The 11,176-nt window shown below is 35.4% G+C and overlaps 1 protein-coding gene across 1 annotated transcript in view; it reads left to right on the top strand.

The window, feature by feature from the left end:
- VPS13B (vacuolar protein sorting 13 homolog B (yeast)) overlaps positions 1–11,176 on the top strand; it is a 624,807-nt gene that overhangs the window by 310,532 nt on the left and 303,099 nt on the right. Inside the window, exon 30 of the mRNA XM_006760303.2 lies at positions 3,947–4,058. Within this exon, the coding sequence (XP_006760366.1) occupies positions 3,947–4,058 (112 nt within the window). The remainder of the gene's footprint in view (positions 1–3,946; positions 4,059–11,176) is intronic.

Here is an 11,176-nt window from a genome sequence, read left to right as displayed (position 1 = left end):
AGCTGTCCCCTGGTGGTCAATGCAGTCCCACAGGGGGAGCTCTGCTCAGCCACAGGCCAGGCTGACGGCTGCCAGCACAGGAGTGGTGGCGGGAGCCTCTCCCACCTCCTCAGCAGCGCTAAGGATGTCCGATTGCAGTGTAGGCCTGCTCCCCGCTGGCATGTGGACATCCCCTGAGGGCTGCCAGGCATGCCAGAGGGATGTCTGACTGCCAGCTTAGGCCCAATCCCCCGGGGAGCGGGCCTAAGCCAGCAGGTGGTCAGACTGCGAGGGGTCTCAGACTGCGAGAGGGCACAGGCTAGGCTGAGGGATCCCCCCAACCCCAGGTGCACACATTTTTGTACACCGGGCCTCTAGTACAAATACAAACATGCATACCTAAAATTCAAAGGTTTTGACATATTACAATATGTTCAATTTCTGACACTTAAGTTTTCATCATTGCTACTGTTAATTCAAATTATCACAGTTCACTCATGAAAAATTTTTTATTGCAGCAAAATGCATATAACATAAAATTTACCATTTAAACCATTTTCAAGTATAGATACATTTTTAAATGTTTATTTTATATGGAATGTTAAATGTAAAAGACAGAATGTGACTAAGTAAGGAAAACATGATTGAAGTAGTATTTTCATTAGAAATAAATGTGATTACTTAAATGACTCCAATAAGACTTAAGAGTCAAGAGCATAGTATTTATTTTACTCCAGAAAGGTTTTAAAAAGTTTTCTTGAATAATATTTTCATCACACTAATTAAACTGAAAGTATATGTGTAAATTTATGCCTTAATATCATAGCTAAATGGTACTATAGCATACTTCTCAGCAGAAACTATGTTAAAAATATATCTCTAAGCAAGTTTTGATTGATAAAGTAAATACAACTGTATTTCTCATTAATATACCTAGAAGTCATTAGGTTACACATTTATTGAACCTTATTTCTGTCTTCAACTGCAAATACGGCAAAACTGATAAAAGCTTTTGTTGATAACTTTGAGTAGGATTGACACAACAGTTATGGCTTTATAGTAGTATAACATTGCACAGTGGCAAGTTCAAATACTCTTGAGACTTAAGATGTTTTATTATACTGAGTTTATGTTGAGAATCTTAAAGGAAAGTTGGTCTCCAAACTACACTTCTTTCATCTTGGATTTAAGAAAACTTAATTATAATCAACAATCTTACTATTACCTGACAATTTCATGAGAAGTCCAGTCTTTACTTAAGCTTTTGGTTATTTACATATACAATCTCATAATTTTAGAGTTGTTCACAGCCTTTTCATTTTTAATACACACTCTCTTACCCCAAAAACAGATAACATCTTTTAGACTTACATTTCATATTCCACTGAATATAAAAGTTTTTAAAGTTCATGGGTAAAATTTAGTTAATAATTATAAGAAATATATTTAATATTCTAAACTTTTATTTAAAGTAATAATATTGAAAGTCTGGGTTTCAACTGGAATATTGTTTGCATTGTGTGCAGTTATTATCAAGATTCTGAATCTACAGGTGTTTGGCTTCCAGCTTTAAGCTATTTATTTCAGAAGAGAGGACTGTTTTTTGGATCTAGTGTGCCTTCTAGAGTGAGTAGTTCCTCATGAGGCTCACTTTTTGAAATACAGTTAAAGCAATAAAGGAAGGCATTCATTTTCATGTTGAAAATGCTTCTAGAGGGAACATTTCCTCATATGGTCCAACTATTAAATGCAGGTGAAGTAAACCCAAAAAGGGAAGCTTGTTTTTTCCAGCTATAAAGTAACTGAAGAAATGACTCAGGGCACTTTCTTGTATAAAAACATATTTTGTTATTTTTTGCTTACATCTCAAAGTTACATTTTGATTAGCTAATTACTTTCTATAATAAAATTGAATAGTTTGGTTTAGTTTGTGAATGATCTGTATTAAGTGCTTTTTTTTTTTATAACCTCATAGTCAGTATAATCTAGTGAGAACACTTTTGGCTCTAGCAGAAACAGAGTCCTGTTCTTGGATCTGGCTTCGTATGTAACACCAAGTACGTCATTTTTCTTCCATATGTACCTCATTTACTGCAGTGTTTCTAGTACACTTCAGACCTTCACGTGGTGGGCAGTATCTGTAGCCTGGAGAACAGTTAGCAAGTACACTAATTGCACTTTTGTGGCCTGGTCTATTCTCCAGGCTTACTATTTATTGATTTAATTGATGCCTGCTGCTTAATCAGAGGTTTTACCCACATGGAACTATTTGATAAGTTTGGCGTAAAATGCAAGATTTGTGAAATGTAAACAATGTCCAGAATATAAGGACCTATAATCAAGACAGACCTCTAGTCATTTGAAAATAGTGCAGCTGCATGAGAAGTAGTTTTCTGTTTGATCTTTCCTCCGTGGACATTTAAAAGTACTGTCTTTATTGTGGTATACACATGCTAATATTTATTATGATAGCTCATCTCTTATTCCCCATTTTGCTGTTCTTCCCCCCCTTCCATGTTGCCATTCCCTTTATGTACACCTTAATCTGTTTCCTTTTCCATCACTGAATATTTTTCTTCTTATTTTTTCTGATTTTTTTAATTCTGATTTTCTTTTTTAGACTAATCTAAGTCAGACCATACTGAGTGTACTGCTGAAGCAGCTGGAAATAATCTCTTGGCTTTTGCATTCTTTGGGCAACACAGTTTGGGAAATATGGATTGTATGCCTTTGCTGGCATGTTCTGTTCAAAATATTCCTGAGGTCTTGCAGCCAGTTCTTTTCTGTTGCATTTGTGGCAGATGATAATTTCTTGAGCGAAATTATGAGTTTTAGTATGTGTTTTCTTCAAAACCCAGGAAGTTGTATATTGTTAACAATTTTTAAACATTTTAAAACAATTTTTAAACATCTACTCCAGTTGAATAATCTGTTGAGAAGAGGGAGTAAAAATTAATATACATTAATAGGATCAAGAACTGTGATCCATTCCAGATAGTCCTAAGAGAAGACATTGAATTAGCTGGTGATATTTAGAAAAATCGTTGAACTTTATAGGATAAAAACATATGGTAAAATATTGTTTTAGAAGGAGAGCATCAGAATTGACTTATCTTTTCACCTCTTATAGTTTTCTGAGATTTTCTTACCTTTGCTTTAGTTTCCACTAGGAGGTAGAACTTTTACACAGGTATGGAAATGCTATTTGTCATGCAATTTCACAGTAGAAAATTAAAAAATGTTAAAGTATCTAGAATAATAAGTTGAAACGGTTGATTTCTTCCTTCAGCATTGGAGCCATTGTATTTCTTTGGGATTTTCTGACATTTTACAACTGATCTTTTGGTATACCTTGTGTGTGTGTGTAGATACTATTAATCATGTAAATTTAAATGCTTCGAGCATTTGTTACTGTGTGGTATCTTTTAATATGTTTGTAGACAATAACACAGTGTTAAAAAGCCCAGGGCTGAACATCACTTGGGAGTAGTAAGATGCAGATTTAGTTTAAGATTATGAAATTTAGGTAAACACTGTTTCAGTACTGCTTGTATATGTTTAATATCATGTCTTAATGTTGGGGTGGATTTGTTTTTTTCTGTCATTGTGTATAATAGAAAACTACTTAATGGGATATAAAAGAAATAGTTAAGAAACATCAAATGCTTTTAAACCTAATTTTTTCTGTCCTCATTTGTTGGCCTTATTTTAATGTTTCTACACCTTTACTCAGGGATTCCTCCCTGTTAGAGATACATGGGTAGGGCCACATCTGTCACAGTGTTTCAACTTCAAACACGCTCTGTTGCTTTTCTAAGAGAATGCATTCCATTCATGCAGCACCCATGAAGGCTCTTTCCAAGTTTGTCATTAAAAACAAACAAATTGTTTTCACCAAAAAATAAAAAGATTTGTCCTTATGTGCAGATCCATTATATGCCCCATAACTCTACATATTTTGTTACAGTTAATCAGGCAGCAAAAGAAGACACCATGGTTTTGAAGATTGGCTCTGTTGCTATGGCTCCCCAGGCTGACAATCCCCTCGGCAGATCTGTCCTCAGGAAAGACATTTACCAGTAAGTTTATTTTCTTACGTTCAGTCTTGCAGCATTTTCATCCTGCGAAGAAGTACACTGATCAATAAAACTTGCTTGGTGTGGCCTGTAGAAATACTTTTCATTTGGGATCTTTTGATATTTAAAACCAGGTTTTTCTGATTTTCTTCAGTTGTGGGTTTTTAAATTCATTCAGACAAATCAAGTATTTCTGTGAAGTGTTGATGAATAACAGAATGTAAGTACCAAGTCACTATAAAATTGAAGAAGCGCAGTTTGGAAAATTCAAGCAGACTTTAAATTTGACCCAGTTTCTGATCATATAAGAAAATGAGGTCTCCTCAAGAACAAACCCTATTGTAGTCATATTGTATAATATTGAAGAAGCATTTTTTAATTTAACTATAAGCAATTATTTGAAATGTAGGACTGTGGATGTCATATGGATCAAAGCTGTAAAAACGAAGTTCTAAAGAGAAATTTCACAGTAAACACTTTCTGTGAAAATGCTATGCTCTGGATTTTGTCGCCGAGTATTTGCAAACCACACCAAGCATATATGGACAACTAAACTGGTGAACATATGTAATCAACATGATAAAAATAATATATCATTTGGACTGAGGTTGGCACTGCTGCCAGACATAAAAGTGCAGTTGCAAATAAACCAAGCAAGACAAGTCACAGAAATGCAGATGAACAAGTGTCTTCGTCTTCCTGCTGGTCTGTTTTTCAGATGTCTGCCTCTTTTAAAAAATAAATCCCTACTATTCGCCTAAACGTTACTGCTAGGAAAAGATGCTCATGTTTGTAATGCATTTACCACCTACCTACAGGGTGATAGCCACTTTAAGTGGGGGGTTTTATTTCCTCAAATTTGTCTATTAGAGTTGATATTTTTTCCTTCAAATGGCATATCATTTTTTTCTTGCATTCATTTTTATGTTAGCTTACAGTATTCATTCCTTAAATAAGTTTTTCTTTTGCTAGCTTATGTAAAACCTTATGATGTCAGAACTAAAAGAGGCTTTATGAATTATCTAATTCAAACTTATTTTATAGATTAGGAAACGGAAGACACAAAAGAATAGTTGTCTCTAGTCAAATATTGATAGAGCCAACATCACAGCTCATATTTTTAGAGTCCCTCTGTATCTAGGAAAATGATTAAGTAGAATCCTTTCTGGATGAGAATAATTGGATTTTCTAATATTTAGAAATTCTCTCAGGTGTATTTATCTTTTCTTTTCACTTTGGAAGTAAGTGGTTCTCAAAACAAGCCCTACTTTACTTTTGGTGAAATATGTTTCCCATTAAAAGACCCTTTCACCACCAATAAAGTGAACTCCGGAGACACTTCCTTTCCTCCTCTGCTCTCTTCTCGCTGCCCTCAGCCTTCCTCTGTGCGATGTGGCTCTCATATTCCTTTGTCCGTCCCGGACTCTTTCTCAGTCTCTCTCCATGTTTACTTTCCCGACTTTCTTCATACCCAGTTTTTCCTTACCTTTCTGTATCTTTCTTCATTCTTTACCTTTTCACTTTCTGTGTTTTTCTTCTTTTTCTTTACTTTTCCCTGTCTTTCTCTTTTTCATTGTCTTTCCTGTTTTGCTATTTTGCTGGATATGTTTTATAGAATATAGAAATATAAGGCCAAAAAAATAAATTGTCAAAAAATGTATTATCCCTTTAGAACTTCAGTGTCTCACACAAAAGACATAAAAATGTACATAAAAGGACATACTAGGTATTTAATGTTTATAAAATAAATTTTCTTTCTTTTTTATAATTGACAAAACCAAGAGATAGAGAATTTTTGCATATTTGCCAAAGGCATATACTTAACTAATAACAGAGAATTTCAGAATCTATTTCTTACAATTTCTTTCAGAATTCTTTTTTAATTCATTTTTCTATTATTTAGTCCCTCCCCCTACTTATAAAATTTAGTTATTTTACTCTCTTGCTCCTTTTCCCTATGATATTACTTCCCCTTTCTTTTAATCTGCTCTTGGTGTTTTTTCTTTCTGTCTTGGTTTTTCTAACTTCCTCAACCTGTTAATGTCATCTGTCAAAACCCACAGCTAATATAGTTGATGGTGAAAGACTAGATACTTTCCCCTTAAGATCAGGAACAAGACAGGAATATCTGCTCTCCCCACTTCTATTTAGCATTATACTGGAAGTTCCAGCCATGGCATTTAGGCAAGAAATGAAATAAAACCACCCAGATTATAAGGAAGATATAAAACTATGTCTTTTTGCAGAGATGTGATTTTATATATAGAAAATTTTAAAGAATTCACAGAAAAACTATTGGGCAAATAAACAAGTTCAAAAAAGTTGAAGGATAAATCAAGTGTAAAAAGTAAGTTCAGAATAACAATGAGCTATGAACAATCCAAAAGTGAAATTAATGAAATAGTTTTATTTATAATAGCATAAAAAAGAAATACCTATGAATAAATTTACCAAAGGTATTGTGAAAATTATACTCTGAAAACTACAAAAGATTGTTCCAAGAAACTAAAAAATGTCTTAAATATGTGTGTGTGTGTGTGTGTGTGTGTGTGTGTGTGTGTGTTTGTGTGTTAAGGATTATTTCTACTATTTGAGAAGACATAGTTGAGAAGACAGTGCTGGTAGATGTCTTCTAAATCATGTACAGACTCATCACAATGCCAATCAAAATTCCAGCCTAGCTTCAATTGACAAGCTGATCCTAGAATTCAGATGGAAATTATTCATGTGGAAATTCAGGGGACCCAGAATAGCAAAAACAATCTTGGAAAAGAAGAACTAAGTTGGACGACTCATACTTCCTGATTTCAAAACTTAAGACAAAACAAAAGTAATTAAGATATTGGAAAACTGGCATGAGGATAGACACATAGGACAATGAATAGAATCAATCCAATTAACCATCACATTTATAATAAATTGGTTTTTGATAAAGGAGGCAGGATAATTCATTGATAAAAAGTAGTCTTAAAAAAATAAGTCTTTTCAATAAATGGTGCTCAGACTATTGCATAGATGATACCATACACAAAAATGAACTAAAAGTGGATCAGAGCTCTAATATGAGAGCTACAATTCTGAAACTTATAGAATAAAACATCGGAGTAAATCTTTGTTACCATGGGTTAAATTATGGTTTCTTAAAAATGACACCAAAAGCACAGGAGAAAATAGGAAAAATAGATAAATTGGACTTCATCAAAATGATAAACTTTCATGCTGCAAACGACTCTATTAAGAAAGTGACAATGCACAGAATGTGAGAAAATATTTACAAATCATGTATCTAATAAGAAACATGTAATCAGAATATAAGAACTTTTCAACTCAGTAATAGAAGAGTGACCCAATTTTTAAAATGGGCAAAGAATTTGAATAGATATATATCCAAAGAAGATAGAAACATGGCCAATAAGCGTGTGTAAAGATATTCAACCCAATTAGTCAGTAGGGAAATGCAAGTCAAAATTACACCCAGTAGAGTGCCTATAATAAAAAAGATAACAGATGTGGAGAAATTGGAACCCTCAGACATTTCTAGTGAGAAGGTAAAACGGTGCAGCTGCTGTGGAAAACTGTTTGGCAATTCTTCACAAGTTTAAACATAGAGTTACCATATGATGCAGCAATTCTACTCCTAGGTATGTACCCAAGAGAATTGAAAACATATGTCTACATAAAAGCATGCACAGCAATGTTTATAAAGCAGCACTATTAATAATAACCAAAAGTAGAAACTACCCAAAGGTTAATCAACTGACGAAGGGCTAAACAAAATGTGGTATATTCATACATTAGAATAATATTCTGACATAAAAAGGAATGGATTATATGTTATAACATGGATCAACCTTGGAAACATGCAAACTGAAAGAAGCCAGACACAGAAAGCCACATATTATATGGTTCCATTTATGTGAACGGTCCGCAATAGACAGATCCATAGAGACAGAAAGTAGAATAGTGATTGCTAGGAGGGGAGAGAGGAATGACTGCTAATAGGGATAGGATTTCTTTTGGGGGTGATAAAACTATTCTGGAATTAGGTAGTAGTGATGTAAACTGGGATGCACACTGAGTGCTTATCAATAAATGATGTATAGTGAGTACAATGAGAGTATGCCAAAAACACTGAATTATTCATCTCAAAAAGGTAAATTTTATGGGGTATCAATGATATTTCAGTACAGCTGATTAAAAAACATAAATATCAAAATTGATGTTACAAAAAGTTCTAGAGAAATTAAATTCCAGAGAGAGAAATTCCTTTTTTCTTTCTTTCTTCTTTTTTTTTTTTTTTAGTGAAGACTGGGTGCTCTTTTTTAAGTCTGGAATTTTTTGCCTTGTCTGGCTATAAACTGAGGGACTTTGTTGTGGAAAGAGGAAGGCAAATGATATTTCTCTGTCATGAGGTCTAGAGTGACATAATGGAATCTAGAGGGAAACCAAACAGTCAGCCCTCCATAGTGCTTTATCTGAATGTTGGGTGGAGAGAGGACTCTAGCAAGAAGAATATGAGTTTCTCAAAGTTTCACTTTCCTAAGAAGACAAAGCCATGGTAGAGACACATTGTTCAATACAGTAGCCACCATCTCCATGTGGCTATTATGCTTTTGAAATGTGGCTAGTCCAAACTGAGAAGTTTTGGAAGTATAAAATATATATAAGATTTTGATGGCGTAAGAAGAAAACAAAGTAAAATATGTCATTTAAAATCTTTATATTGGTTATACATTGTGACGACAATATTTTAGATATATTGAGTTAAATATATTATTTACAACTATGTTCCACCTTTTTTTTTTTTTTAGAAACCTTTCTCTCATTGTGACTACTAGGCAGATGTTTATTTATTTTGGAGGCCCACATTTGTGGTTTGCTTATGTTTCTATCGAGCAGTGCAACACTGTTAAGAGAGGCCTGCAAGAAACACAGGATAAGTCTCACCCTTGAGAAGTTTGAAGTCAAAGGTGAATTGAGTTGAAAGTTGCAAATTCAGCCAGGACAAAAGAGACATATTACCTTTGAAGTAAGCCTGGCATACTAAAGACCTTAAATTTGAAAATGAGAAAACTTCTAGGGAACATAGAACCATTCTTCAGATAGTTGGCCTATTGTGTCCTAGGGAGTAACTTCATTCCTTCTGAAGCTCAGAATAGAACTAGGATTGTTAAATTAGTAGATATTATAACAACACTAGTTAGAGCTCAATAGAATGAAGATCTTTCAAGTTGTAATAGTCTAATAATAAATGGGGCTATTTGTTTATTAGTCATTATTTAACAAATGCTCATTGGGAGCCTACTGTGCACGAGGTGCTGTTTTAGATATTGGGTGTACATTAGTGAACAAGACAAAGAAAAATCCCTGCTCTCATGAAGTGTGCTTTTAATGAGGGGGAGAGACCATTACAAATTAATAAATAGGTATTCTGGTATATTAGAATCTCATAAGTATAAGGGAGGCAACCCACCAGGGAGGAGATGGAAAGTGGCAGTTAGAGGTGGACAATAGGCCTAATCAGAGAGAATGCCTCACTAAGGAGGCACAGGATCCTGGGCAGGAGAGTGCTGAAGAAGCCGGTAGCAGCAAAGTAGTCATGTGCCCGGCAACGAGTGGGTTATGAGGCAGCCATGGAAGAGCTTACAGGCCATTCTGAGAGGTCGGCTGTTGTTTTGAGTGAGATGTAGTTGTGGAGTAAACTGAGTTTTTGAAATAATGCTTTTGTTGACCAAATACCTACCTGCAGAAATGAAGGGATCGCCAGTAGGGACTAACGGTACACCTTAGAAAAGGGGACCTGTTCATTTCAAAACACAGGGAGTGACTGCTCAGTGAAACACATGGAAGTCATGTTAAGGATTTATTCCTATGTAACTGAATATGTGATATGAAGTGCTTTATTATTGAGGGGTTGCCTTTGTTTTATCGGTTGAGAAGCCCTCAGAGGGGTTGATCAGAGAAGTGACTTCATTTATATGTAAGCAGATAATTCAGGCCAACATGTGAAAAAAGACTGCAAGCAGGGAAGGCAAGGTGTTGTTACTTGTGATAATCATGGCAAGAGATGATATGGTGGCTTGGCCCAGGGCAGTGGCTGTGGAAGTGGTGAGAAGTGGTCAGGTTCTGGAGCTGTTCTAGAGGTAAAGACTAGGAAAAATTGAAGATGGGTAGCACATGGGATTTGAGACAAAGAAGATAAAGATAATTCAGTTGCATGGCCTAAGCAACTGGAAGGATGAGATGGGTTAACTGAGGGAAGGAAAACTATGATAGGATATGGTTTGGGGTTGATGGAGATCAGGTGTTTATTTTTTTAAATGTTGACTATTTCAGAAGGTAGTGAGCGCCCTATCACTAATGTTGCAGAGGCCAATCAAGAAGGCTGCATAGAAAGTTGTGATATATGTTGAATTATCATATATGTTGAATTCTTAAGTTTTTAATGTGCATACAAATCACCTGTGGATCTTTTTATTTTTAAAATATATTTTATTGATTTTTTACAGAGAGGAAGGGAGAGGGATAGAGAGTTAGAAACATCGATGAGAGAGAAACATCGATCAGCTGCCTCCTGCACACTCCCCACTGGGGATGTGCCCGCAACCAAGATACATGCCATTAGCCGGAATCGAACCTGGAACCCTTGAGTCCGCAGGCCAATGCTCTATCCACTGAACCAAACCGGTTAGGGCACCTGTGGATCTTTTTAAACTGCAGGTTTTGGCTTGGGAGGTCTGGGATGAGGCCTGAAATGCCACATTTCCACACACCCAACCTGAGTGTGGGATGTGACCCTGATACTTTGTGGTTCTGATGTGCTGCTCAAGGACCACACCTTGTGGAGCAGATTAGACCAGTGGTTCCAAACCTTTTGTAAAGAGAGGATTTAAAAAATATATATCCTATATAATAAAAGAGAAAAATGGTAATTGGCGTACGACGATACCCTTTTCATTGGCTAATCAGGGCTATATGCAAATTAACTGCCAACTCAGATGGCAGTTAACTGACAACAAAATGGCAGTTAATTTGTATATGTAGGCACAATGCAGGGAGGCAAAAGGGAAAGCAGGAAGAAGCCCCCTGCCACTGACAGTGATTGGAAACCCAGGGGGGCG

The sequence above is a fragment of the Myotis davidii genome, unplaced genomic scaffold, assembly GCF_000327345.1.
Source record: "Myotis davidii unplaced genomic scaffold, ASM32734v1 scaffold497, whole genome shotgun sequence".
In the NCBI taxonomy this organism is placed as follows: Eukaryota; Metazoa; Chordata; class Mammalia; order Chiroptera; family Vespertilionidae; genus Myotis; species Myotis davidii.
Note: the sequence above shows the minus strand (reverse complement) of the source record. Positions and strands in the feature narration are given on the sequence as shown.